This window comes from Bombus pascuorum, unplaced genomic scaffold (genome assembly GCF_905332965.1).
Source record: "Bombus pascuorum unplaced genomic scaffold, iyBomPasc1.1, whole genome shotgun sequence".
In the NCBI taxonomy this organism is placed as follows: domain Eukaryota; kingdom Metazoa; phylum Arthropoda; class Insecta; order Hymenoptera; family Apidae; genus Bombus; species Bombus pascuorum.
In genome coordinates, this window is record NW_026869750.1 from 490913 (window position 1) to 515741 (window position 24829).

The 24829-nt window shown below is 32.4% G+C and overlaps 1 protein-coding gene across 1 annotated transcript; it reads right to left on the reverse strand.

Annotated features, from left to right (window-relative positions):
- Positions 1–9392: 9392 nt before the first annotated feature.
- LOC132915892 (cytosolic endo-beta-N-acetylglucosaminidase-like) lies at positions 9393–14981 on the reverse strand. Its single transcript, XM_060975659.1, has 7 exons — positions 14100–14981; positions 13593–14036; positions 13338–13512; positions 13039–13257; positions 12401–12759; positions 12128–12310; positions 9393–9742 (listed from the first exon to the last, which is right to left on the reverse strand). The coding sequence occupies exons 1-7, from the start codon at positions 14330–14332 to the stop codon at positions 9574–9576; spliced, it is 1782 nt and encodes a 593-aa protein (XP_060831642.1). The 5' UTR covers positions 14333–14981; the 3' UTR covers positions 9393–9573.
- Between the last annotated feature and the right edge of the window lie 9848 nt (positions 14982–24829).

Here is a 24829-nt window from a genome sequence, read left to right on the forward strand (position 1 = left end):
TGATAATTTAACGGGTAAAAACAATTTTAACGAGCGTTCGATCTAATCTTCAAATCACGTGTTTTTCTATAAATGCATCGAACCACTCCGATACAATGATGGAAAGATTTTACGATAAAATACAAATATACATAAATATCTTAATAATTACCGTTAATAATTACCTAAATCGTCTAACAATATAATCACGCGCTATCCATTGCAACACGAACCAAATACGCTTAACTTTCAGATTGTAGAAGTTTGATAAAACGTTTTTTCATATATATATATATATATATATATATTTCGTTGCATAATTTCGATACGAGATTAAATATTTCTTGTTTGAAGTAAAAATAGCAAATAAAAAGATTAATTACTCCAAGTAACTTTATTTGAAAATAACGCTTGAAAACGAATTATTATTGCTAGAATTGCATTTAATATCGTGCAAATATACATACAATTTCGCCATTACTAGCTTTATTACACATTCTGCAGTAGGTATTCTCAGAAGTAGGTATTTAAACTAAATACTGCGAGATAGAATGCTTGTCTTGTGAACAATTTAAGTTTCCAAGTCTGTGCAAATTATTGCGAAGCTTATAAAATGAGGTATGTGAGATATTCATAAGCTTATTCCACGGAATTTAATACAATTTAATACTGTAAATTTAATGCTTGAAAAGAGGAAGGTTTTCCTTCGAGTCGGGTTGTATACTACCGCATAAAAATTTAATCCTCCAATTACACCACATTAACGTTTAGATACATTATTTCATTATATATTTCGTCATATACTTTGCAATATATATCGCAAGATATATTTTATTCGCAACATTATTGCAATGATTTTATTCTTTATAACCAATATTGCAATATTCTATTTAGAAGTATTAGGACATTCGTGTGAAATTTGACGATTAACATGCAAAATATAAAAGTCAGAGTATCAACAGAAATCCACTTATATTTTCTCACGTGATCTGTAATTAGAGGTAACTTCAAAATCGTAATTTTATTTTTATACTTCTATGTATAATTCGTTAATTATTATAATAATCTTATAATATAGAATCACTTATTAATCAATCAATAACCGCTGTATACATATCTTGTAGTTTTATCTTTGTATCATCATTTCGTAATATGTTGGATATAATTTACGATAATGTTATTGTATCTTTATGTTAAATAATGTATTCTACTTATTAACTTGCAGTATGATATGATTATGTATTATAATTTAGTCGCTGGAACCGTGTCATTTGCTATTGCCAATAATTAAATTCTGGACGTTTGTGCATATTAAATTTACAGAAAACGTATGATATACATATATACGCATATAAAATATGCGCAGTACGTCAGCAGTACGTCAGTACATCATACAAGCTAATATGTCGAACATTATTATACATATAATATTTAACGATCAATATTTAACAGCACTTCTATAATTATTCTGATATGCGCAGTTTGCGCGATAAATTATCAGGTTTTTGCCCAAATTTGTAAATGTTAACTGATGAAGTTTATGCAGAACAAGGACGTAAAGTTGGATATTCACTATTATACGCGTATAAGATGACAGTTGGATACTGTTGAAAATATTGATGATAGAAAAAAATGTTAAGAAAATCAAAAATATTGCACGGGGAAGAAAATTTAGTGTAATTGAATTTTTTGCACGAGGGCATTTCAAGTTCGCTAAACATAATGATGAATTCAACGACTATACTCATTCAAGGTCATTCAAAATCAATCTAAGTCACAGAAAATTTGGTGGTGTTCGTGGTCGATTTTACGAAGCCCACAAGGATTCTCTGTTGCTCGGTACATATTTCCTTGTTCCTTTGATTTTGTTGGTTATGGTACACGGTCGCTATCCACGAGGTTCCGCGAAAGGAAATCTACGTGGGCCATTCGTTTACCTTCTCGGTACATTATGTCAAAAGTAAAATTTTGTAAATAAGCCCACCACCTGTAAACCCCGTCATTCACTTTATTACTGGTTCCCTTCAACGAATTACAATCAATAACAACAAGAAATTCCCGTCCATGTAGATAGTGACGAAAATGTTTAACGGCGTTTACAACTGCCAACGTCTCTAGTTCATACGAATGATACGTAGAATCCACGGGACTAGTTTTCTTACTATACTATACTATTCTATTAGCCGGTTTTTACCGTCGACCTTATTGGTCAAAATAGCCCCGTATCCACGCGATCTAACGTTAGGATGTAATTCTATCGGATAATTAATTAGGGTCGAACATCATTTACGCCAGTTCATCAGTCAGGACGGAAATTACCTTTTGGCTTATATTTTCATGTTTATCTGTCCAATTTAAGGTAAGCAACAAGATACGAGTAGACGAGGTCGCCTAAGACCTTGGGAACAGCCAAACGACGTCGTTACGTACTCGTATTGCCCGTTGGGGGTGAAAACTGCTGTACATTCTGTAGAATTAGGATGAATGGGAATTTCATGGAACCCGCTGGCCATGTTCGGGCTAATAAGAGGTAGAAGATATCGATCCGCGACATTATTTTTATTTAGTTCCCGAAAATCTACGCACAATCTGTCCGAGCCGTCCTTTTTCTTTACGAGTTTTCTTTACATAACCGTGAATTACTAGGCCTTATAATTTTTACTCTAATTAATTCGCTTATTCTATCACGCATTATTCTTCGCTCTTTCTCGCTCAATCTATAACGGCTTCTTCCTTGCGCGGCAACGTTTGGATCAATAAACCGTATTTCTAGCTGGCTCGTATTCTACACGAGAGCGTGGGAAGCCCGTAACGAATGAACTTTTGAACTTTTCGAGAACAAAGATCAAACGACTTTAACCATGATCAAGTACCTCGGTATCAACTTCGTAAACATCGATCTTCTTCTCAGCGGTTTCGTGAAAGTTCAATTTTTACGTCTTTAAAATTGAACATTATTGATTATGACATTATTTCCTATTATATCCTATTATGGAAATTGTTAATTTTAGAGTCATCATTCTTGTGGATCTGAATACATTTCTATGTGTACATTATTTTCGTTATAGTCTCCCTATTATCGTATTATAATAGACAGATCCATTGGTTATAAGTTAGACATATACGTACATTTTGCCTGTTTATTCTTTCCAATTTCAAATCTTAGTGCACAAATTGCAGATTTTTCGTATCTGTAGTCAATGATTGACCGGATTTGAAAGTAGTATATAAAAACTGACTGTTGCAGTTTTTCAGCAATGTCATATGATTCTTACAATATGACGACCAGATGCGTAAGTGGATGTGTAGAAAAAAAGATGAAAATAGTATAATAAATAGGAACAAGTTATATATAGATATATAGATAATATATACACTATATATATATTGCTCTCAACTGTTACAAAGACTTCGCGATATCAATGCTAGTAATATTTACTTATATTTTTATAATTATCGATAAATGTACTACAGAAATTGCGAACCACGCGAATAAGTGAACGCAAAAAAAAAAAAAAAGAAAAAAGAAGAAAAAAAAAGAAAAAAAGAAATTTTTTCAGGAAGTACCGAACCCTCTGATAATTCCTGTAAAATTCTACCGTAATTCAACACTCGCTTGTAAAATTCTACCGTAATTCAACCCTCACTGTGTTGCTTCCTACGCGCGAATAGAAGCTGGAGGATGCGCCAACGCGGTATGGATGACGGAAGGGGGAAGTTATCGATCGTCCGCCACAAACACGGTCGAGGAGGCACGCTTCAAAAGAAACGTCCAAGCTACTGATGTTTAGAATAGTTGCGAAAGAACGTTTATGCAATACCTTAAGGACTAGAGACGATATTCTTTCGCTTTACCGACCATAACAGAGCCGATCCTCGCTGTCGAAGATTATACATTCCGTGAATCGACGAGCTGGCCATCGTTGACGTAATTTAACACCGTATCAAAGACCTTAAAAGTATTATAGTTCCTGTCAAACGAGCATCTAGTATCGAGATAACGAACCATTATTTTCCTATAGTACGTCATCATACGCCGTTTTATAATAGGTTTGATCGCGCGATGTAACACGATTTTGGTACCGTTTATCGTCTCACATGCGAAATGAATTTTACTTTTACTATGCATGACTTTCTGTATCAAGACTCTGATGAATTTTAACCTATTAACTAGGGTCATCCTTTGATCAAAAACTTCTATAACCGATCAAAGTCAACGACAAAACCAGCACAGCATAGACGCAATAACTTATATTATATTATTATATTATAATAATATAATAATTTTTGTAACCTCTATATAGATTTTCAGACTCGTTACAAATTTGAGCAGCGTAGTCACGATATATTTGTGTTTTATTACAATATTGGCGAAACTTCAAAATGTTACGTATAGCAAATAGAATATATGTGAGTCGCAACATGTGGACCATTTTGTCGATTTACATCAACAATTCACGAATGTTACTAAAATATATAGATAAATGACAAATTAATAATCAAAGCCATATTTATTATCTTCTTATGGAATCATTAGATTTTTTAAATTACGCATAACGGTTGTTACGTCGAGTGACACCCTCATCGACCGGATCATCTACCGCGGGCAGACTGGCAACCAGATGTTCGCACATTGTCACGGCGCCCCTTCAATGTCGTGTTTCTAACCGTCGCTAGCGGTCCGCCGGCGTCGTATATCAATACAATGTATCGACGAGTGTATGGTTGCTACCTGGCCGCGAGTTCCAGAGACTTTTATCTCTTGTGACGCTCATATTAGTGTATGACTAATCGTTGAATATAGACGATATTTTAACCTATTAACACAGTGATAAATTCATTAAACCGCTCCGGTTATCCTAATCGAAACACGAGGAACCACTACTTCGCGGTGTCGATTACACGAATCGTAGCGAGAATTTACCCCTCTCGCTGACGCGTTTTCCCCGCGACCGCGTCTCTCCGCAAACGGTCGTAACAACGTTCGACGAGATAAATACGTCACATAAATACGTGATAGATACGTTTGCATATGGCCTTAAACATAAATATGCAAAACATGCATCATACAAAGAACGTGAAATAAAACAATACATTTTTATAGTCTGCTAATCATTCTAACAAACTTCTATCTTTATATATTTCATTTTATTTATTATTTATTTATTAATTTCGTTCTCCTATTTGCATTCTATAAAAAAGCACATTTGCATAAACGTCAGCAGTGTCATAACATGTACAACGTACATATCTATAAAAATGTTCTATGGTAAATGTCGGAAAACTTTCATGAGCCACTGTGTGTAAGTAGTACTTGACGTAACTGACAAGAAAAACATACATGGTGAACAAAGAAAAGAGAGAAAAAGGAAAAGAAAAGGAAAAAAAGAAAGAAAGAAAAGGAAAGAAAGAAAGAAAGAAAAGGAAAGAAAGAAAGAAAGAAAAAGAAAGAAAGAAAGAAAGAAAGAAATATTATAATGCAAACTGTAACAGCAGGTAGAACCGCAGAAAAATTCGACTCGATAACCGCAGGAATATCAATGAGCCGGTCGCATTCTTCGATTACAAATAGTTGTTATTGTGACACACGGCAAGCAGAACGTAATTTGCGTTGCTCGTTCGCGATGTGACTGTTAAAACAAACGAGTAACCGGCCCGTGGCTGTTCACTTCGAGAACATCAGAGCTCGTAATGGATGACAGCTATTAGTGTCTGGTGCACGCCCGAAAATTGCTGGCGTTAACTTTATCATCGTGGTCAGTGAAACTGTTGATTATTGTCGGTTACGGTTTAAACGGTATTGGACCATGCTGCAACAAATCATTGGAACGCATCGATTGCCCGGCTAAGCTTCACGCGATTGCTTTTTTCACGCACCGAGTGTGCCGATGGATACGATTAAAAATCAAATTTCGAATAATTTCATACTGGCCAAGGCAGATAGAAAATTGTTAACCTGTTGATAACTAGGTCATTTCTTAACCAGAAACGTCTACAATTAATGAATTAAAAATTTACAAAAAGAATCAACCTCGGTTAAATTAATTATAGTATTTGCAAATATACGTATATAAGTATTGTATACGTATGTACATATGTATGTACGTATGTACATCATTCGACAAGTAACGTCGAATTTTTAAAATGTAAAAATTTAGTTACATTCATTGACGAGTATATACCACCATTTGTTTCGTTCCTGGAACATGTTCTACCACTGAGCTAATTTTTAAATCCCTCTTTTATAAATATAAATAATGGAAAATATTCCTCTTAACTGGAAATTTTTCCGTAAATGAAACCTGTTAACGTAGCGCTTGAAAATAATAGCATTTATTCTTTTAATTACCAATTCTCGGTTTCTGCAGTTACCATTTCATTTTTATATTGAATTTCTATATTGAAAACATTGATACGTATATTAAATCCCAAATTGAAAACGATATTGATACAATATTTAGCTATTAACCGGTGTATACGGCAGTACACAATGTAGAATATACTAAATTTCATTTTTGGAAGAAATAAAAATTACTCTATAACTTTGAATAAAATTTATATTTAATGCACTAAAATATTGTTTTAAACGAAATAGTTTACTTTCGTAATTTTAAATATACACAAATTCATGTTGTTTCGTATAAAGGAAAAATCAAGCTTTGACTAACAAAACTATAATTATTTATGTTTCGGATCAGGAATCGTAAACGAGCAAGTGAGATTTTTATCGGCAAAGCAAAACTTATAATTTGATAGCAAAGGAAGACTATTTTTTAAAGCTGTATAAACCTGCAATATCCTAGTGATTCGATATATGTATCAATATCTTGAATATAAAAATTGTTTTATTTAGGTATAAGATAAAAGTTTGAATATCTAAGCTTAAATGAAGAAAAAAAAAAAAAAAGAATTTAGTATATCAACTGAGGTTTTATTCCACGTTTTCATCTAATCGGTGACTCTACTTAATGTTTTCATCGAAGGTTGGAAATTTTAACCACTGTCCGATTTTATGATAATATTTTCACCTAATATTAATATTCGGATATTAATCCATCGTAACCAAGTCGTCCATAGTTCATTTACGCGACTAAAGCGCAAATGTCGTCGCTATATTCAAAATGCCGCTGATTGGAAAATTAACGGTGTACACGGCAACCGATCAATATGCGTCCTGTACAAACCACTTTCAGATGGATGCAAACGAAATCAGAGTTAAACCTATACTGAAACGGTTCGGTGCAATCAAAACGCATAAACGCTTGTAGTTTTAGTAGCTCATCGAAGTGATATAATTTACGGGAGACGTCATTTCGACGTATTTCGAATTTCATGCGAAAAATTACACGAGCCATTTACATTTCTCTGCCATTAACTTTTATCCATTTAGCAATATAAATGTATATCGAAATTCATTTTTTGCAAAGCTTTCCAAAGTTTCCAAGCTTTCTGTGTAGTATACCTATATCTATACGCGTCTATTTGACGCATTCGAAATGTGCGTAAACCTAGTGTTAAAGTTGTTATATTTTAAAATCAAACAAACGATCATCTCCAATCAATTTCCTTAATCCAACAGTTCTCGGGGAAATAAAGAATATCTAAGTTTTTCAAGTTGGAACTAGATGAACAATCGGAGACAGATACGGCAATCCCATTTACACGTTTTGCATCGTTTTGATAAATAGTTACACGAGATATCTCCTCCACAGTGTCACCCGAGGAATATTATCTCGACCATTTATTAAATATTTCAGCCATAGAAACGAAAGAGTAGCTGCTGTAATTAAAAACTGTAACTGAAAAAGAAAATCGTACAATCTGTGTAACCTAACCCCTCCCTATCTCATAGGTACTATATCTTAAAGGAAAAGCTTCTTATCGCTAAAATTTACTCGAAGATGTAATTTAATTTAACAGGAATAAAAAAGTGAAACACAGCGCACAGATTAGTTGATGACACTTTTGTCACGACATTACGACTGTTCAAAATTCTACAGATATTATCAATATATACATAAACAAGTATACACATATACGTAAATATTTCTGTTTTTTATAAAGATAAGGCTCATAACCGCCAGAAATAAAATTTGAATCAAAAATGTTATCCAAATAACATTTTCTAAAGTAAATATCTACAACAAATATTGCAAGAATTATCCGGTTCTAAAATTGTTTGTTCGCTGATATTTCAAGTAGCGCACGCTTTAAATTCTTCCTCCATTTCAGCAGATCTCGAATTTAATTTATTACGAATACAGAGCTTTATCGAAGTGTTGCTTCCTGACCTAAATAATATAATCAACCATAAGGAAACCTTAAAGGAATTTAATAAAACAAAGTCGTAAGAAGAATTAAACAAGTTACCTATTATTGGCATATACATGATACTTGATACTTAAAACAATTAATGGTAATTATTTAGAAAGCTGCCGCCGCCTTGAATTTTTATGCTTTTTTAATATATTGTCGGGCTCATGATTCTAAACAACTTTTTCCTGCACGTATAACCGCTGCTCGGTCTTAATATCCGAGACATTTGCAAAAATCTGTCGATATTACAGTGAATTGTACCTGTTGCACGATTATGCGCCCGAGACAACGTATGCTGATTGTCGACCGCTGTGAAGTCTAATCCAATAAAATAACAGCTAACCCAAACCTAATTCTCATCTTTTGTTTATAGTTTATATGTATAGGTTAGAATTAGGTATCATTTTATCAGGCCATTTTATCACCAATGAGATATAAGACTTTACCAAATGTCCTTCAGGGCAAATTGTAAACACCAAAATAAAATAAAATAAAAAGAAAAAAAAAAAAGAAAATATCTTGAAAACTACAAGAGTCCGGCAGTAAAAAGTTGTTAAAAATGTTGATTTCTACAACATATGAAAAAATTATGGAAATCCAAAACAGCAGCGTTCTAAATAATTACACAATTTTCTATATAAATTCTACTTTTCTTAATTACATTCCCAAAAATATCAATTTGCATAAAAATCCAGAATCTAGTAATAAATAATTTCTTGCTTAAGTATTCTTGTGATCTGTACAAAATATATGTATACTTGTACTAGGTATCTTGTAATTTTTATATATTTTTTCAGATTCGCTTCAAACTTCACCAATATAAAAATAATAGTCGAATCTCATAACAGTTTTAACGGAATTTCAAAATGTTTCGTACAACACGCATAATATGTAATATCAAAAAATATGTGCATGACTGTTCAAATGTTTTCGTGCGTCTGTGCATAAATAAGCAAAAAAAGAAAAAGCGAGAGAAGGAAAACTAACAAAGATTAACTTCGCCATCTCGATCTAATCCCATAATAATGTAGGGTCGACCAATGAGAAATGGGTTTATCCTATAATCACGAAGCCGACCCATGAAATATTGAGCGATAAGATATGTTGGATAGACATCCTATGGTGAAACGTTAGTATTCCTTTCACTAGAGTGGTTCTCAAAGATTAAAAGATGATTGTAGCCAGGTCTGATAGTCGGAGAACGGTTTTTACACGGTCGAAACCCTCGTCCTCTGGTAATACACTTTTACTGTGACGCAATCCACCTGCTACGTACATTTATCGAGGGAACGCGAAATGCGAGCGACAGTATAAAGTACAAGAAGCAGACTTACCGTCCATGTGTCGATGCTTTTGTTTGAGGACGATCTTTCCCAGATAGCAGACGTTACTCCTCGCAAAAGATATACCAATTTCGTTCACAGTCCTCATGTTCGTTCGGTAAACACTGACAACAAAAAGGAAAATTTCATGTTAAATAGAAAGAATATAGTATTACGAACATTAATACGAACGTGACTTCTTCGACGCTTTTAGAATTTCGAGATCACACATCAGACTATATTGGCATTTCTATGCATTGTATGATTTTGTTGGGAAAATCAGAAACATACAACATTTTTCTGTATATTCTGTAAATCTAAGAGACTCTTTTTGTTAAAATGTTCTTCCATTGAAAAGATTTTTATTTTATAGAATTTAGAAAAGTTTATGTAATTTCAGAAAACGAATAAAAATAAGTTTACATAAATCAATAATTTGAATATTGTTTACTTCCTCTTTTTACATAGAATTAATAGTAAAACTATTGTTAATATTCTCCTGTGTGAATTTTTTTCAATTTAAATTATCCTTTAAATAGAATATTTTTTTGCATTTATGCAACAGTTAAAAAAGATTATGAACTTAAAGACACCTTGTAAAAACTTCAAATTAATTTTCAAACTAAAGGTTTAATATATCTCCATTTACGATTTGAAATTTAAGATAATACCACAACTATCTTTGTTAAAAGCACCACATGAAGCCTTTTATAGAAAGAAACTGAAACTAACAGTTCAACATAAGATCATAATTTATCAACTATTTCCTCTGATTTAATTTGCTTAATTTTCGACATTGAAATAGATGCTTTTCTTTTACTGTTATATAAGTTCTTAAAATATACAAACGAAAAGTCTTGTAAATATTTCAAAATTTCACGTAATGCAATATACTTTCATTCGAAAATTTCGTTTTCTTAACTTAGAAGTTAAAAACTGTATTTTTTGTCTTATGTCGTAGTTCTAAGTACTTAAGCTCGAGCCCTAGTTTATCGTACTTTAAAATGGCAGATCCCAAGAGCATAGCACAATGAAAAATAGTCTTAAAGTTATATGCTCCTGAGAATCATGTAATTTCAACACGTTCCTTATATTGAATAATAGCTATTAATGGTAATAACTATTGCTAATTGTAATTAGTCCGTTTGTAGCATGTAACCAATTGCATATATATGTAGAAGATGAAAGGACACCGGGCCTTCCCCTTGGAATTCTTTGGAAAATTTCCCAACACTATCTTTATAAATTAAACCGATCATCATAAATCTGTAGTCATCAGAAATCTTTATAAATTAAACTGATCTTTATAAATCTTTAGTCCTTACAAATCTTTGTGAATTAAACCGATTATAATCGTCCGAGATTTGCGATAATGAGCTTGGGCTCGAGGCGACCACTAGTCGCCGAACGTAGCCGCGGTCACGGGATGAACGTTTTACCTAACAGAGGTATAGAATTGCATAGATCTCCTTAAAAAGAAACCGTCTTTGCCCCGTGGCTCGCCACACACAGACCCAATTATTCCCGCAACATAATTGCCAGATGTCGATGCATCATTCACAGTATATGTTCAGCTAGCCTGAGGACCCGCTATAAATTTTAGGATTTAATTGACTAAGGTCCTTCAAATTGACAAACAGTCTTTATTCTAACAGTCCGGAAGATACGGCAGATCTGCTTTCCTCACGAACGACGTTTCCCGCTAGCAACTTTCTTTCAATGGCGGCTAGCATCTTTCTCTAACCACCAACATAGAAATTTCTGTTTTAATTAACAGATTATTTGCGACCAACTCTTATATAGAATTTTAAGTAAATACATAGAAATTAACCAATTAACGGCAACGTCCATTTCCCTCACTTTCTGAACGAGGGTTGTCCTCGACGAATCCGATCATCTCGTGACCTGAGACACACCCCATCATAGTTTTTCTCTGTAGCATCACTGTGATGGAGAGGAACATTCTCGTGCGATCTCATCAGCGAGTAAAACAACGTCCTTACGATCAGTGGATATTTCACGTTTTTAGCAAACAGTCCGACTTAGACTTTGGAAGAAAGTATATTCGTTATCCCGTTAACCGCGGATTCGTTATTGAACCTAAGATCATTGTTGATAGTATCTCGAATATCTAATTATCACGGCTACTTGTTAAATTCTGTGATAATCATATTTGTACTGGTAGATATCTTCTCTATTGCCTAATAACAATGTCTAGTCCAAATGAAGATTGCTTACAGGCAGCTAATCATAATGTTAACCAGACGCATATATATCTGCTTTCTAAACAAGAAAAATATATCTGTGTGAGGTACATTTATTTAGAGTATAATCATAACTCATACTATATAAATATTTAATGTATTAATGTAATGTAATGACATTACATATCCCTACAATTATTTTATTAGAAGAATAAAATTTTATTCTTCTAATAAAATGTTTTTTAGGTTTAATTATTTTTTGTTTCTTATGTTACAAATATTTCAATTTATATTTTGTAGACTTACCATCTTTTCCAGTTGGCAACCAAATTCCTTGATTTATAATGAACGATGGATTTTAAGCCTGTATTATTGCCGAGAACTAGTATTGGTTCGGGTTGACTTCCATTTGCTATGGACGACTCCATTTTTTTATAAGCAATGATTGCTACAATGTCTTGTTGAAATTCGATGTGAACGAGAAATAGTCTGTAAATGAATTTAAACACATAATTAATATATAAAATACAATTGTGCGAGGTATCATAAATTTAATTACAAAATATATAACTCCCTCACCTGTGATATGACCTAGTTGTAAGATCATTTGTAGTTAATTTTATGCAACCACCACCTCTGAAAGAGAACTCGCTGCAAAATTCGAAGCTATTTACATATAGCATTGGCATTTTATTTTCAATATTTACAACATTTTTTAATACTCGAACAACATTCTTCCTCGTTTCATAAACATAATGTATCGGTTCTTCTGAACACTCATTTCGATCGTTTTCACTTTTCGGTTCTGGAAGTTGAGGCGATGATGTAAATTTCATGTGCGGTATAGGTACTGAAATTTGTGGATTTTGCAGGGATAAATTGTAAAATGGTTTGTGTTTAAATCTTTTTCCATCCCTTTCATATAGTGCCTGCATAAACTATGTGCATCTCAGTTATAATATATTCATGTGATAAATTCATTTTTTTTTTTTTTTTTTTTTTTTTTATATATGGTTTATTTTGGTTTTTACAATTTGTCATGAAGGACATTTGGTAAAGTGTTATATCTCATTGGTAATAAAAAAAATAAAATAAAAATAAATATATCATGTGGGTGGCTACCCTCAGCAGGGTGCCAACTTCGTGTTTTCTAAGTTATATCTTTTATGATAAATTCAGTTTGTTAAAAATAATGTGTTTGTCAAAATTTGACATACCTGACCACAGCGATAATACATGCTACCACTGCCACGGCAAAATGATGTTTTGAATACTTCTTCTTCGTAGATAGATACATGAACATATAAATAAGGAAACAACTGTGCCCAAAATAGATCTTCTACTTCTTGGAATGTCTTAGATCCGAAAAATTCGTGAGTCCAACCTGGACCAAAAAGTGCAACAGAAAGTCCTTCGTGTCGTATTTTTTGTAAAGCCTGTAGATTATAATGGTTTAATGAAATATTAAACGATATTATATTATATGCTACAATAAAATAAGTAATATTGTAATTACATATGATGAATTAAATCCACCACTGCCAGGACAACCTCTACCCCAAACATCAACTCCTACATATATATCATGAATATCTCGACTGTGAGTTTTTGCTAGTGCCAAACTGTTTTTCAATTTTGATTTCGTCCAGTTATAATTCAAGTAAATGGCATCGCAGTTTAAAAAGAAATCTCTGAAACATTGTATTCAGAACATTAAATAAAATTTACAAACAGAAACAATTGTAAAAGTATAAGAGTGTAATAAGCTTACATGTTTTTACTGTTAAGCTCATTTTGCCATTTTAATTTTCCTTCATTGGTTACGCTATCGTACCATATAATTTCAGAATTTCTAATTGCTTCATGAATATTTTCTGTTAGATATTTTACAAAATAAATTAAATTATTAACTTGCTCACTTTTAATGGTATTTTCAATATTTAATAACCAGCCATCAAACTTATAAAATTTTGCAACAAGTATTAGTGCATCTGCAAGTCTTCTTACTTCTTCCTGAGATTCAAGTATAACATCCCAGATACCTTCTCTTTCCGTAATTACAGTACCAAGAACTTTTACACCATGATTATGTGCTACATTAATCCATCCAAAAGGGGGCACAGTTATGAAATGATGACTAAAATACACAAAAGTGTCAATAACACTCCAGTGATAAAATATGTAAGAATCATAAGATTCTGATCCATATATAAATCTGAAAAATCACGGGTATATTATGTATAATATATGAATTAATAAATATAGTGATTTCTATTACCTGTCTTCTAGGTAGCCACCTTTCATATCATGACAGAGCAACGTTTTCGGATGTACTTCTCTATCCAATTTTTCTAACCGCGTTCTTCCTGCGCTTATTTCTAAACCACTGTACACATAATCAGTTGAATCTCGTAGTTCTCCAATTTCTGGCCATGGTTTCAAGTTACCCACGTTATCGAATAATTCTTTTAAGTTTTTGAAAGGTTGTGACTCTGTAACTTCCGTCCTCATCTCTCTGAATTATACTGTTCCACAGATCACTTTCAAATAGTTTTTAATTCATTAACTCAAACAAAGGTTTCTCTTCTTATTTTGGTTCACCGGAAACTTGTATATACATGCGAAGCAGATAGTGTTCCCATCTAACAGAACTGGCATATCAAATTACGTCTCATGATATAATACCATTATCTACCAACTGCTAATGGGCAAAAAGATGTTCATTTCTCTATCAAACAAAGTATACAAAATAAAATTATGAATTTATAATGCTCCTACATCAATGTTTATATGATTGTTTCGACTTTGAAAGTAATATTCTTATTTACGCAAGTATATATTCTTTAATATTTTGCAAAAATTATACCGAAACAAACAATTTGGAATAAACATAACTAAGTAAATACTTTAACTTTTTTTTATATTTAATTAAATATTTTATTTGATTTGAGTAGAATTTAACACCTAACCTTTACGTTTAAAATATTACTCTTTCTCATTCTCTCTTTCAATGTTATTTCTTCTGCTTCCGTTTTATGATATTTATGACATTTCTTAGTTCAGATATAAGTAACTTTTTCGTAATTTATAAAAAATGACACTCTTTTTAATTATCCTACACTATTAATCCATTACATGTAATTTAACTTTGTAATTTAACTTTTAGCAACTTAAGATATGTGCATGTACAGAGTAATTTTCTTCCTAAGAATAATCATTTGATATTACGATAATTCCAAAAACTTAAATTAATTTGCAAATAACGTAATGCACAGCCATACACAAGCCATACAAGTTATACTTATGTCCTTTAAGTCACCAGAAATAAATTTTAAATTTTATATTATATATTAATATATATTATAGGGAGAAGCACTATACAAAATAATAATGTTAAAGGCATACATGCAATTTATTAGTATAGATACTTACTATATGCAAAGCGTTCTCTTCAAAGATAATATGTCGGCTACCAAACGGTCGACGGCAACCGAACGCATTTCTGGTACTGATAATAATAGTATAGTTACAAGACAGTTGTGTATCTATGTACAACTATAAAATTTGAAATTCGGTGCTTGGTCTCGCGGCATGTCGCATGTCTCATGAGGCATAAAATGTATCGTCTACGGTCTACTATGTGAATATATTAATAAACTTAACAAATTTGTTATTATTTTCTCTAGGTAATTTTTCTCCCTCAAGATTCCGAGGAAAGTACTGAACTGTTGACTCGTTACCAGTGTTGACAACATTTCATCATTTGTCACCTTTCCCACTTCATAGTCAGGTTTTTCAAACTAAGAGCGGTATATGGTACATTTGTATTGTACGTGCGAGAGGGAGGTAACGTATAGCACAACCACACACAAGTATGTATCCCCTTCATAGCATGTATGCGAGCGTTGTACGATGGCCTAGGACTCCGTTGAGAGAAAAGAGAGAAGCGCAGTGTGAAAATCTTATGCCCTAGATCTCTGGCGAGTATCACACGTGTAGAGCAATTACGTGAATATTAAAATAAAGTTCCTTATAATACCTCTCCAAGTCCTCTCCATATTTTAATAGCCGTAAATTGGCGCAGCAGCGCCAAAATTTGAAAGAATAAGGAAACACATATGTACGTATCTTTCTTTTGTGAGACAGAAGAGCTTTATTTTTCGGGTCTTCCAACGTTGCCGTCTGAAGCGTGCTTTCCATTTGCGACTAGCCACGCGATTATAAAATCCATTGCCGAATATTGCACAATTTTTATTCGTACTACCGCGATTAAGGATCGCGCGCGACTCTAAAATTGCGACTTACCTCGACAAGTCAGTCGCCTGCAACTACAAAGTATACGGAACATGTACGTGCTATTATATCCATCGTCAGAAGAATCGCGCGGGACCGAACGTCATTTTGCTGCTAGAAGTGTGGGCACTCCTCACTAAGGACGTCTTAATATATAACACTATTAACTTAAAGCACTATATAATATTATGTAGTTGTAAATTATAATATTATATACTATTATAGTATATACTATTATAATTTATAATACCGTCAATATAAATAATTAATATTATAGTGATAAAAAATGAGAAAAACCTAAAATTCAATTATTTTATTTATATTATTCAGCTTTTCCAAAGGTTTTTCGTTCAGTACTAATGGTTTCTCGACATAAAAGTTTACTATCCTTTTATGAGAAATGCAGATTGATTAACAGATTGATTAACGTGTTAAAAAATGGATGGTTCTATTAAAAAGAATATAGCTGATCTTTATTATAGGTGTCGCGCGTGATACTAGCCAGAAATGAAAAGAAGCTGAAAGACGTCCTTATTCCTTATCATTGTACATGCGTCGTGCAGCATCATCAAGTCGAGTTGTCGTTACACGTGCGTGTTTCCTAAGAATCAATAAGAAGAATATCGGGATCCTTATCGCGAACCGAAACTATAACATACAGCCAAATTTACACCTTTTCACTTTGGATAATCTGTAAGTAATATACGTTTTACAACGGTTTGTAATATTTCTCAATTATACAATTTGAATTGCATTTGCTCCTAAGATGCTCAGCTGGTCTCTGACTCGATACAAAACGAGAGGAACGACCCTCCTACGACTGGTATGTATTCTGATTGTATAATATAATCGAATATAATCTGATTGTATTAGAAACAAATTCCTAATAGAAACGTTTTTGTATCATATGACTCGGAACGATTCAGATTAGATCATATTACTATATAATCTGTATAATCTAATCTACAAGACAAGCAATTTTATAACTTTATAAACGTCATATCGATTAAATAAAAAAAAACGGGATTTTTTCTTACATTTCCTTTGTATCTTAAAAATTATTTATCATACGTGAAAAAGTGTCAATAGAAGATTGTTGTTAATTCGTGCATTCGCGGGGATACGTGTCTCGGTTAGGCGCGTCAACGGGAGTCGTAAATTCCCGTTAGGATATAGGAATCGACACAGCGAGCAGGGCGATCCCCTGATTTCTGTTAGGATAATAGGAGTGGTTGTGGTAAAATAACTGTCGTCTACAGTCATTTAATATAAGGAATTTATTGCCGTTTACAACACGTGGAACGTATACAGATAAGATTGGATTTCGTCGGACCTTACACTGTTTAACCCGAGAGTTGATGTTGTTAGCGCGTTGACTGTCGATACCGTGTTAGAATAGTAGACTTGACTACCCGATGAGTGTTGTAGCACTGACTTGATTCTCCGATGTGTAGAATAAACGTGATTTGACTCTACGTGGCGTCGTAGAGCAATGTTTGACCGAATGAGCGTAATGACTTGACTCTTCCGCGTTGTTGAAGAGTAGTGTACTTGACTGTCTGCGGAGTATAAGAACAGAGACTGACCCATCTCCTGCTATTTAGGAGGAAAGCTCGGTGTGGGTGTACCCTTGCTGAACTAAGGACGCGGATTCGTTGTTCACACTTTTCGGTAGAATAATGAGGGTAACGATCCGCGATGCCCATTGGTTATAGCCGAAGTTAATAAACAAATCCGCGGAGAGAGGCTCCTGCAGATATGACTCATGGGTGTCCTTGGTCTTGGGAAAAATCAGCTGTTTAGCAGGGCACACCTGCTTTCCCCGTAATTAGCAAGAGGTGAAATAAACCTAATGACTGTTCAAATGACCATCCATAAACTGAAAATATTTGTATGAATCGAAGTTAAGCTGAAAAGATTCGGTTTATGCTGGTTCCTTGGGTTTCTTGCAGGTCAGTGTAACGAGGGGTAGGCCTTGGCGGCCAGACCGAAAGGGACGTCGCACGGACCGTCTCGCGCGACGTAACAATTGTAGATAATAAAATTATCTATAAAATGAGACTCGTTACGTAACGATAAGCTCAATTTTTATGCTATACATTAGTAAATGGTGCAAAGACTTTTTTCTTAAATCGTTTATGACGTTAGTTAAAATTGTCATACAATATTGAGGTTTTATGGTATCAGTCATATCAAAATAGGATACCAAATTTCAAATCGATTCGTTTGTTAGTTTTTGTAAAATTAATTAATTAATTTACGAAACGGGAAATTTTTAATTTGTAAGAAAATTATGTGAGTTTACCTTAGTTTATGCTCCGATCTTCTACGCTATGTAGAAGACTTACTCCTCTATTACTAACATTCAACAGATATAAGTATAGTTCAGTGATTCTTTCAGTCTATTAATGAATGTAACTATAATGAATGTAATCATAACATTGCGTACAAATTTTTCTGGAAGCGGAATAAAATTAGTATTAACGTCGAATGTGTTATAAGATACTAGGAGGAATTTATACGACAAACAATTAATTTAATATATTTTTACAAATAATTAATTTATTTATATAGGTTATGTTGTTTTCAAACGTGCAACAAAAAGTGAATCAACTTCAAAACAATAGTTAAAATGTACTATATACTGAAATAAGACACATTTGTATTAACGATATGTTGATGTTACATTTGTCACATAAAAAATATATTATTTATATTTTATAAATGTTAAAAAGTTGATTAATTTGAATATATATAATTTTGAAATTAAATGGAACCGCCTTTATTACAAACCGAAATAGCTCAGTTGGGAGAGCGTTAGACTGAAGATCTAGATGTTCCCCGGTTCGACCCCGGGTTTCGGCAGTTTTCCTTTTCTTTCATCTATTTTTTTTGTAAATATTTACGTCTTATGTTCAAGTACATGCTATTCAACTAAGAGATATATTTTGTATGTCTTTGGAGGAATCATTTTCACATATTTCCGACGATTAACAAAAATTGTTAATATTATTGATAAAAATTATTTAATTTTCGGTCTGATACACGTTTGAGTATTAAAAATATCCAAAAAATTATTTTTTAAATAAAAAGTCAAGGCGACCTTGAGTTTTTAAATGGCATTTTGGACTCCACAGAGTAGCAGCTAACGTCAAGACGAATTCAACGTCCTACAATACTATGACTTTTAGATGACCTTCAGATTTACAAATCCGATTTACAAATACGATATGGAAAATTATCCCATTTCTATTAAAACATATACATATTAGATATAAGACTAATACTGTCAAATGAATAAGTTTTTAAATTTATCCAACGATTATAATAATATTGTCTTGTACTACATCATTACACGTTAGAATGAACTAATACTGTTAACTTACACTTGTTAAACTTAAATTTCTGAGTTCAAGATCATCTCAAAATGATCTCAGAATCATAATCAATCATGACGATCTCAACTTTTTATCGGAAAAAAATTTGTAATTTACAAACATGTAGTTGATCGAAAATTATCTAACTTTTGTGCAAAACATTCCTTCCAGAAATTGTAGGAAATGCCGCTCAGAAATACTTGAGTATCAGAAATATTTGAAAATTGGCGGTTAAACTTACAGGATATACCCTGTATATATTATTTGAAACATACGTTTGAGATTGAAATAATACTGCAGTAAGTAATACTAAATGAATATACATATATAAATAATAATAAAATTATTGAAAGAACTAAAAACATTTATTATATATATTTTATTATGTATTTACATATATATTAAGATCTATGTATTTTTGAATGAAATAAGTATGTATAGTAATAATTACATTAGAGATCCTGTTTACCATTTAATAAATAAGATTTCAATAACTTTCTAGCTATTTTAGGTAGTATAACAATTTTTCAGAAGATTATATGCATTCATCTATTACAGATTATCTATGCTAGCATGAACATGAAAACTTATAGCTTTTTGCAAAATATTTAATGTTTGATTACATATTTTTTTTGTTTTTTTTTTGTTTTTATGTGATTAGTTTTTTATTTTATTTTGGTTATTTTACAATTTGTCCTTGTGGACATTTGGTAAAGTGTTATATCTCGTTGGTGAAGAAAAAAAAATAAAATAAAATAAAAAATAAATATAGCATGTGGGTGGCTACCCCCAGCGGGGTGCCAGCTTCGTTTTTTCTAAGTTATATCTTTTATGTTTTGATTACATATGTAGATAAAAATATAAGCAACAATTTTTCAATAGTAACGGTAACAGGAAAAAAATGAAACTATAAACTTAGTATCGTAAAAACATCGTATCTATAATAATATTAATTAATATATATATTAATTAATATAATTAAATTAATCATTGGTAGAAATTGGTATCAACAAAAATCTATTATATTTACATTTATTGTTTCTAGCCAATATACTAACAATATAACTTTTATATAATATAACTATAATAATTTATTATAATATAACTTTTGGAATATTTGGAATTGGATTTTATTCCAGTTGTTAGTGAGTAATATCCATTTTCCATGTCGTTATTTCGTATAATGTTCTTTTTTAAGTATTTATGACAGTGAAAAGATTTTTCTATGATAGTATTTGCGTTAATACGTGATCATGTTTATGGTTGAAATAATAACGTTCTTTGAAACCGATGGGCTACATATCTGGCTAATGCGTCTGACAGCGACGAATACTCTCATGCGAGTAAACACTAAACGACCCGGTTTTCGGACGAAAAACAATACAGATTGGAATTACTTTGCGTACATAATACACGAAAAAACTGAATCATGGTTGAACGAGAATTTTCAGATAATATATTATCGTTTTCGAATCGGTAAAAAAATTGATGGAAAGCCAATTTGTCTTTTAAACTTATATCGGTATATACACTTACATATGTGGAACGCATAATAATAATATTTTTTAGTGAGTGTTACTGGTGTGCACTTTTCACTCACGAATGAATCCGGCTCGAAGGACCAAATGTTACAACCGTTCGTGGAGAGACGCCGTCGCGAGGGAAACGCGTCCGACGGGAGGCGTAAATTCTCGCTACGATTCGGTTAATCGATGCCGCGAAATAGTCGTTCCCCTTGTTTCGGTTAACATAACAGGGGTGGTTTGATGAATTTAACACTGTTAACAGGTTCAAATATCGTCTATATATAACATACTTCCCCCGTTGAAAGGTTACCGATCAAAATTCAATAGAGGTAAAAAGTTGAACTCGGTGTCATTGACGGAGTTTAACGTGTTGCTCTCTACATTATGAATTATCGTGATAGGGCATGGGACATCCTGTAACGAATTCGTATAGGTCAATGGTTGCGACGAATTGTCGCCTGGTGAGGTCTTCTCTTTCGCCCAATCCATATCATCGTGAATGATTGCCTGATTTAATGCGTTTGGTGGCGTTGAATCAGAGTGTCGCGATGCTGCAAGTATTATTATTATTATTATTATTATTATTATTATTATTATTATTATGCAATGAACTTTGCGTGTCATGCGACGGAATCGGCGCTAGATTCGATACGACTTTCTCCGTCGGCGGAGTATGAACATTGTTACTGTTATTATTGAAATCATTCTTACGTCTCTGGACACTGCTGCAAGTGTTGCTGCTGCATTCCGGTGGTTGTGGATTCGCCACTGTGTTGGAGGCATCCATTGAGGAAGAATCAATTTCGTTGTTGAATTGTATTATCAGTTGTATATAGAAATCCAGTAAGTTCTCAGGTTTCTTGTCGTCGATCTCGAGCAATTCGTCAATGACAATGTTCAATCGTTTGCAAATGTCGTCAAATAGTTTTCGATAAGATATTAAGACGGCCTTGTTGCGCTGACCGGACAGTTCGTAGCCGTCGAGTAGGTTCCATACGCTCTCGAATTCGTCGTTTAGATATTGCCACTCCTCATGTAATTCGGTGATTCTTTCTTCGTTTTCCATTGTTTGTGAAGAAAATACTTCGTTGCCGAAGGTGATGCTTATGATGTGCGATCGGTGATTCCCGATGCGGAGTTGTTTCGGCTGCAGTGGTCACTCGTCACTGTGTAGCGGAATGTCGTTGACGTACGTTTCGTGAGAAAGGTGATCCTTGCCGAGAGTGACGCGCTTTGTCGTCAGATCGAAGTTGTTGAATATCGTTATGTTGACGATTGCGGTGTTCCAGTTGCGGTGGGAGGTTGCGTGGTTGCGTTCTTCAACTATCGGGTTTTGCCTATTCAGAATTGACGGCTCTGGCGTTACCGACTTCACTCAAGTGGTAACGCTTCCGCCGTTGATTATGTTGGATTCAAGTGGCACTGTATGTTAGTGAGTGTTACTGGTGTGCACTTTTCACTCACGAATGAATCCGGCTCGAAGGACCAAATGTTACAACCGTTCGTGGAGAGACGCCGTCGCGAGGGAAACGCGTCCGACGGGAGGCGTAAATTCTCGCTACGATTCGGTTAATCGATGCCGCGAAATAGTCGTTCCCCTTGTTTCGGTTAACGTAACAGGGGTGGTTTAATGAATGAAACCTGTTAACACTGTGTTAACAGGTTGATATATCGTCTATATTCAACAATCACTTATACAATAATATAAACGTCACAAAGTATTTGGCGATACGTACAATTAATGTGTTACAGAGAAATTCTACCCGACTTTACGATGTCTCTCGATGAATTCGTTGGATTAAGCGACTTTATTCGTCAGTATGCATTAATTGTTAATTAAATTTCCGAATTGTTCACGATAGATTGAAATCTACAGATATAGGTAAATATGCTTTGCCAATATATTAAAGATCAGATAAATAACAATTCATTGCTATTCGAAATAAATACATAAGATCATTCTGTTCGAATGTAAAGTTTGTTAACAATAGATAATAACATTAAATCTCTACATTACTAAAAATGGAAATAAATTTTTATAACAGCGAACTTTGTTTTAATTTCAATACAAAATTTAATACAATTACAATGTTTTGAAATAAATTGGTATATGTATCATCCTTTTTTAACAAAACAAGGATAACGATATCGACATGTGCTGAAACAACATGTCAAAAGTTACCAGTGTCCATATAAAAGATCTAATTTTCCAACGTTAAATAGTTGTAGCGCATAGATCATGGTTTCAGTGTTAGGAACCCTTAATTAAATCCATTACGGAATACAGTTTCTGAAAAATAAATGAAATTTATGTTGCAATGTATATAACGAGGAGAGATTGGAAACCTAATCGCATTAAGCGTATACTTTGTTTAAGTATAATGAATGAAGATTGAACAATTAAACTTTATATTTAAATTTTATTTTTGATATACATATTTTTTATGAAATAAAATAAACACAAGAAAAAATAATGAAATTATGAATAATTCCATCAAGAATAATATTAATATTATTATTAACTTTTATTATTGTTAATATAATATATAATATATATAATATAAATATTATTATTAAAATTGATATTATTTTAATTTTATTTAATTAGGTAGCAATTGAATTTATTTTATAATTTTCGAAGAAAAAAGCTACATTGTTACATGTTTTTAAATTAAAAAAATTTTTGTTATGTACATTTCATAGTTACATTATTTAATATAGTTTTTCATATTACAAACCTTTTAATTTTTACTCAGTTTTTTTTTTTTTTTTATTAAATGTAAGTTTAGTCATTTACGAGTTTTTAACTTCTTCTTTAAATTAAATAATTATGGAATTAATTATTAAGTTACAATCCACTTTTATAAGAACATATTTTACCTGAAAGAAGGATCGCAATTTCAATTCATAAACTGAAAGACTGAAAAATTTCCCAAACAATTTCTCATATTCTTTCATTAGAACTTTTAATACAAAAATTCTCCAAATAATTTTAAAGCATTTAGTTGTTACTTGAATTTGATCAAAAGAGAAAGTTTCATTTCAGTCCTTTAAATTTCTTTTTTTTCAATGTTCATCTTTTCAGAAAAATATTCGTAGATGACTTCTTCCATTTCGAATTTGGGACAGATTTTGCATGCGCATTAAATGATTATAAAACCAACGATTTTTGTACAATCTATATCAATACAATCTTAATTTTGGGTCAGCTTATCAAATTATGTAAAGCATATAAAAGCCTATGGTTCACACCACTTTGTTTTTAATATACATATGTATGATTAATGCATGGAAATATGTCTTCCATTAAGTGAATTATCTTCTTGAACTGAAAAATTAAAATTTTGTATTGAAATTAAAACAAAGTTCGCTGTTATAAAAATTTATTTCCATTTTTAGTAATGTAGAGATTTAATGTTATTATCTATTGTTAACAAACTTTACATTCGAACAGAATGATCTTATGTATTTATTTCGAATAGCAATGAATTGTTATTTATCTGATCTTTAATATATTGGCAAAGCATATTTACCTATATCTGTAGATTTCAATCTATCGTGAACAATTCGAAAATTTAATTAACAATTAATTTTTTTGAAGAAAGGTCAAATTACAGTTATTCAGATTCTTCTCGCCTCTACTTTTTATTCGTGTTTAAAAAATTTCGCTTACATTGTTCTTAAGGTATATCCTTTCAAAGTCGGGTAGAATTTCTCTGTAACACATTAATTGTACGTATCGCCAAATACTTTGTGACGTTTATATTATTGTATAAGTGATTGTTGAATATAGACGATATATCAACCTGTTA